At 42.6% G+C, this 6834-nt stretch overlaps 1 protein-coding gene across 1 annotated transcript in view; it reads right to left on the bottom strand.

Annotated features, from left to right (window-relative positions):
* Positions 1–6834, bottom strand: part of LOC137436891 (ATP-dependent RNA helicase TDRD9) — a 504026-nt gene that overhangs the window by 378614 nt on the left and 118578 nt on the right. The window contains 1 exon segment of the mRNA XM_078787098.1: positions 3584–3745. Coding sequence (XP_078643224.1) covers positions 3584–3745 — 162 coding nt within the window.

The following is a 6834-nucleotide window of genomic DNA, read 5'->3' as shown; positions in this document are numbered from 1 at the left end:
TCCAGTGAATAACCTGAAATGGTACAAAGTTAAGCAGTAAACTGCTCGAGGTTAAAAAAAAAAAGAAAAGGAAAAAAAGGTTTCGGTTAGCAAAACTGGGAAAATAATGTAAATTGCACACTTATATCATAAAAAAGGCCTTCTTCAGGGAACAAGTAATGGGTTAACAACTTACAGCTGTTCTGCAGCAATGTAAGTAAATTAAGCCTTGAAAGTTGATGCAAACAATTCCTACAGGTGTCCCAACCTCTGCTGAATACTTGCTTACAAACCCCCTGGCTGTATAAAAGCAGTATTGGAACAGACTGTTATTACACCCTCTGAATCATTATTTGGACAATATTGCACTGCAGGAAATAGTATATTGCTATCATAATGGCAAGAAAAAGGCAATTAACAAAGGAAGACAGACAGACAGACAATTTATAACCCTTAAAAGTGTTGGTCTTTCCTTCAGAGAAATTGCAAAGAAAGCCAAGGTGTCAGCGAGTACAGTTTCCTACACCATCAAAAGGCACTTGGAAACTGGAGGAAACTGACAGGAAGAGGTCTGGCAGACCCAAAGCCACAACAGAATCAGAAGACAAGTTTCTGAGTCAACAGTTTGCGTGATAGAAGGCTCACAGGACACCAGCTTCAAGCACAGCTTAACACTGGTCGAAGTAAGCAAGTCTCAGTTTCAACTGTGAAGAGAAGACTTCGAGCTGCAGGTTTGACAGGTCGAGTGGCAGTAAGAAAGCCATTGCTAAGATGGAAAAATAAGAAAAAGAGGCTTGCCTGGGCCATTAAACACTGCCAGTGGACTACTGAAGACTGGAAGAAGGTCTTTTGGACCGATGAATCAAAATTTGAAATCTCTGGTTCATCACCCAGGGTTTTTGTACGCCGTCGAGTCGGCGAAAGGATGGTTCCTCAGTGTGTGACACCAACTGCCATACATGGAGGAGGAAGCGTGATGGTCTGGGGCTCTTTTGCTGGATCCAGAGTCGGCGACTTGCAGAGTGACTGGCACCCTGAACCAAAAGGGCTACCACAGCATTTTGCAGCGCCATGCAATACCCTCTGGCATACGCCTTGTTGGTCAGGGGTTCATCCTTCAGCAAAGTAATGACCCTAAACACACCGTCAGGCTATGTCAAAATTACCTTCGAGGAAAAGAACAAGACGGTAGGCTTCAAATCATGGAATGGCCAGCACAGTCTCCAGACTTAGACCCCATCGAGCTGGTTTGGGATGAACTGGACAGAAGGGTGACAGCAAAGCAATTCTGGGCAGAAGGGTGAAAGCGAAGCAACCTTAAAGTGCAAACGCATTTGTGGGAAGTTCCGCAACAGTGTTGGAAAGAACGTCCCGAACAATATTTCATTTCCATTGTAGAAAGAATGCCACGAGTGTGTTCGGCGGTTATATCTGCAAAACATCGCTACTTTGCCGAGTCAAAAATTTAAATTAAATTTTGTTAAACAAAATGATTCTATGCTTTCTTCAATTGTTTATTTGTGCTGTGCCTAATTTCAGAGTACATTGAGACATTAAACTGCGTAAATTTCAATAAAAACTGGAAAAATAGAGGTGTTCTAAAACTTTTGACCGGTAGTGTATATGTTTACAGTTCCATTTATTACCATGCATGGGCGAATCAAAAAATGGGGTTAAGCAATTGGTTCACCTTGTCTGTGTCTGTCTACAAACATCAGCTTATGATCGAGGAACAACTTAGCTTCAATTGAATGTTGTATTTTGAACAATAATCTGATCAATAATTAATCTGAAACGGAAAACAAACCTGTAGTTCAACAGTACTTTGGCTCTGAACTTAGCAAATTGTACGGAATCTCATCCCAATCACGCATGTGCAGAAAGGAGTAAGGTAATTTATTTACTATGTCTGCCTGCCTGGCAGTCAAACAAAATTGAAAATCATTCCAAACAGGAAACTTCCTGCTTTTAAGGATGTCATAAAGAACACAAACAACAAGCACAAAGAACTAACGTCATGTGTTCGATAAGGTGATGTAAAAGACGGTGCATCAAGAGCGGTAGCTTCCGAATTTGTTTTTTATACATTTAAACTTTTATTTTATTTCACTTTAATTATATACTTCAACACTGTATAATACAAATCACCTTCTTGGCATTTTCAAAAACCTTCAGTTTTTACAGTGCTTCAACAAAAATCACACCATCTCCACCAATTAAATTTGCTGTCTGTGCTCTTAGCGTTGGAGAATTTCGATATTCAAAAAAAATTGCATCTCGTACGAAATATAAACAGTGCTCAGAAATGCAAAGCAAGAGTTTAAAAAGACCCTTCCAAGTCATTCTTAGAATTGCCTAATTTTTCAAATTTCTTACTGTCATGGGTTTCAGCTGCTGGGATCATAATAAATATATAAATAAATAAATCGCACCAATGTCCGAAGAAAGTGGTTCAGTTTGGCATTTTTACTGTCGCATGATGAGGGTATTGCATTTGGGTCCATTTGTGTTTGTTTGTTTGTCCGCACAGAATAAATATCATTTTCTCTGCAACCGTTGGTCTGATTGACAGGAAATTTTCACCATAGGTGCAACTCCACCTGTAGAATTTTTTTATGACAATTATGACGTCATAGGTCACGTGATTTGGCCGTCATCTTGGAAAATTCGAAAAACTTTGCACCTCCATATCTCCGAAAGCACGGAATAGAAAAAATTGAGACATGGCTCATTGTAAAGAACTCTCCATGGGGAATAAAATGTGTTAATGATGATGTCATAGGTGCCTCCATTATGACGTCATAATTCGACAAGTGCAAAACCTCATCCTATCAAGATGAAATTTCTTGACCGCCATGTCGGCATAAACTGGTGTAGAAAAAAAATGATGATGAAGTCAGCAGTCATGTAGTTCGGTCGCCATCTTGGAAAAACCAAAAAACTTTGCACCTCTATATCTCCGAAAGCGCTGAATAGAAAAAAATTGAGACATGGCTCATTGAAAAGAACTTTCCATGGGGAATAAAATATGTTAATGATGATGTGATAGGTGCCTCCATTGTACAAAACTTCATCCGATCAAGATGAAATTTCTTGAACATAATCTAGAAATAAATGTAGAATTTTTTTTATTTAAATGATGACGTCATCAGTCACGTGCTTCGGCCGCCATATTTGTTTTAACACAAAAGTCTTAAAAACCACTGAAAATACATCCTGGCGAGGGTTTACAATTTCTGATTGCTCTTGCTTGTTAAAATATGAAATAGGCAAAACCAAGAAACGAATGCAACCAATTAGAATTACCCTTTAGAACCCTTTTAACCCATTAGAATTCAACACATTGGGGTCGAAAGGTACTTCTTCATTTTTGACGAACGGATGGACAAACATAGCCAAATATTTCAACAACTTCACCGCTAAAGAACTGGGGTCAAGAGATGCCTGTGTGCAGTGCATATGCGTGCATTAAATCTGCGATACAAAAATATGTTACCCATGCATTGCAAATGTACAAACAGGTAAGCAAACCAAACAAAATCAGATCAAGTACACTTTATCATATTTGTGATGGAAAATAAGCAGCAGGCAAGAAACGACTCACCCTTCCCCAACAGTCCTGGATGTCATCTACAAAATACACTTTGACCTCATGGGCCTGACCCTCAATTGCGATCACCGGTGCTGGTTTCATCACATCCTGCATAGGCATGGCAAAATAGCTGGAAAACTCTTGGCTTGAAATAGTGGCTGACATCAAAATGACCTAAAGGGAAGACAGCAATAAAGAAAGTAATAACTAACAAAGAACCACCAAAAACCAGCACACCGAGTAGAACTTTTAGCTCTTTCACGAGCCTCGATCTTGTATCCAAAAAAAAACAAAAAAACTACGTTTTCAACTCATTCTGTCCAGCGATTTAGGAATGCAGAAATTCAAACAAGCAAAACAAACACAAACTGATACTTCTAGAATTATGTATTGACACTTCTAGAATTATGTATGTACAATATATTGTTGCGGTCCGTTCAAATCCCCACTCCTGACAACAATTTGTTGCGGGGGCCGGGTTCAAAAGTCCCCCTGATTGATAACAATTTTGATGCGGAGGCCGGGTTCAAAAGTTCCCCTTATTGACAACAATTTTGTTGCGTGATTCCCCTCGGTTAATACCAGAGAATCACGAATACCTTCAAGGTGCACGGATCCAGGTGCACGGATCCAGGTGCACGCACGTGCCGAAGAACCGCGCGATCGAACCCTCACTTTCCCACACCTTATGGGTGCCGAGCGGATTTGCACGGTGTGGAAAGCGGCGTTAGCCCCACGAGATTTATGGACCTGAGTCGAGTCAAATTTGGTCCCGGATGATGCTGGGCCAATGGAGAAAAGGCGTACCGAACAGGTTGGAAAGTAACAACAGAATGTACAGCCTTTTATTTTGAAGGCACAGAGAAAGACGAAGATACAGCTTAACAATTCTTACTTAATAATAACCCCACTGGTGCCTTCACACTCTAACACACTCGCACTCAGGGAATAACACTCTGGTTAAGGGCGTACCGATGAACGGGCTGGAATTGCCAGCAATTGGCCACATGGTCTGGTGTGCGCAGTTCGCGACTCGATGAGGTCAGGTCCGAAGGACGAACTCCAGCGCAGGTTGAGCTAGATTCAGCGCAGGTGGGACGAGCTGCCACGCAGGCAGACAACTTCAGCGCAGGTGAGTCGTGTAGAAAGGCCAACGCTTGCAGGTCAGCCGGATGGCGCAAAAGATCGGTGCAGAAGCGATTGGTGTCGACAAAGAACAAAGGCCAAAACACGTGTCGTTGGAGCTAAAACAAGAGAGTCCAGAGCAGGGTGTCGCCCACGTGGCAAAATCCAAGGCAAGAGAGAACAGGTCGCAGCGCAACGAAAATCCAAAGCCAAGAGAACAGAGCAGGAGGTCGTCCTGTGTGCAGCGAAATCCCAGGCAAAAGAGAATGATAATGCGCTCTGCATGGGCTTTTACCAGACCCGCCCAAGCCCTTCAAAATGTTCCAGAGCCTCCCATTGGCTGAGGCTTGTCGCATCATGGCGACGGGTTCCCGGCTCGCCATTGGTCACGTGGGGCCGTGCTTTTGGCCACGCCTTCCTGCTCATTAAAAATGGCTTCCCTTAACCAACGAGGGTTTTAAGATCCTGCCTAACTTCAATGCATATTGGTTTTGATTACTACACAATGGGAAAGGGCTAATCTTTACATTCAATAGAAAATAACTAACTACTGCAGGCTCCATGTTGTCGTGCAACGAACTATCGGGGGTTTGCCTTTATGGCACAACCGCAACAATATGTAGGGATAATAATAGTTAAACCAACACCACTTTCAAATTTAGAACTCATACAAATGAAGTCATTATTTGTCATGAGGCCATTACAAGCTTTCACCATTATCTCTCTCCTGAGCTAAATTCTGTGCCTCACACCATGACAGACCCAACTCCTCCAGATCAGCCACCATAGTCCGACACAAAGTTATTTTTGGCCTGCCTGGTTTCCTCCTTCCTGGCGGTGTCCATTCCAAAGCAACATTGGAGATTTGCTCAGGGGACATTCTTAGCACGTGGCCAACCACTGGAGGTGGCGACACTTAATTTCAAGGGCAACGCTGTGGCAACCGGCTTTTTTCATGCAAGTCTTTGGTGTATATCTTATTAGGCCAGAAGATGCGGCAGATTTTCCTAAGGCATCCATTGTGGAAAGATTCCACCTTTCTCATGTCTGACTTAATCACTCGCCAGCACTCAGAGCTATACAGAAGAACAGACTTGACATTGCTGTTATAAAGTCATGTCTTTGCCTTCAGGCTGTACTGCCTCGACTTCCAGATAGAATGGAGTTGAGCAAATGTATAACAACCTTTGCGGAGTTTTGCCTTCATGTCTTTCTTGGTTCCATTGTCTTTGCTGATGAGACAGCCTTGGTATGTAAAGCTTCTCCATTTACATTTCTAAAGTGGTGCTGCATGTGTGTGTGTGGTGTACACACCTTTTGACCCACATCGCTCAAACTTGGCATGAAGATTGTGTGGAAGTGTAACTCAGTGTAACTTATCTCTTGGCACTGGTAACTCATTGATTAAAGACTGGTAACGATTTCGTAAATGGATGCCAAGAATGTGCACGAACATGGTAATCTCTTGTCCACCTGGTCACAGCCCCAGGCTGGAGCACCCCCCTATCGTTTGGTAAACGGAACTCGCAGCAGGAGGGGAGCGAGCTGATGCCAGGACTCGGTGCATGCATGACCTCGGGGCATTAGCGGAGAAAGGATTAGCGCGACAAGACCAATAAAAACCAGAGCAAACGATGAATCAGGAGGACTTGTGTCCAGAAGCTCTGACCTACGGAACGGAACGGAACCCTATGAACAGCGCTGAGAGAGGACCGGCCGGAGAAGAAGAACCAACGACTTGAATTAACAATCCGTTTAGCTATTGTAGTAATTATTGAATTGAAACAAGTGACATACCAAATGATAATAAATCCTTACTTTATAAAGCTGTTTCGGTCATATTGGAGTCTTGAGTCTCCCCTTCCATTTCCCCTACAATCTGGAGGCACCGCTGAGATCAATTGGACACATACAAGACCTTTAAAGGTGAGTGTGTCTTGTTTTTGTCCAGTATGATTTACGAACTTGGGAATAGTTATGTGTATATACATGGAGGAGGATTTGGTGTGTGGGACTTGGGATTGTCCATAGGTAATCCAAGGATGAAACGTTTTAAATGATTCTATTTATTCGTGAGCGTGCGAGGACATTATACGCTGGGTATTAAAAGCCTTGCTCAGATCTGCAGGCAAATCGGC

This window comes from Myxine glutinosa, chromosome 11 (assembly GCF_964187855.1).
Source record: "Myxine glutinosa chromosome 11, kmMyxGlut1.1, whole genome shotgun sequence".
NCBI lineage: Eukaryota > Metazoa > Chordata > Myxini > Myxiniformes > Myxinidae > Myxine > Myxine glutinosa.
The sequence above is the reverse complement of the archived record's forward strand: the minus strand, read 5'-3'. Positions and strand labels throughout refer to the sequence as shown.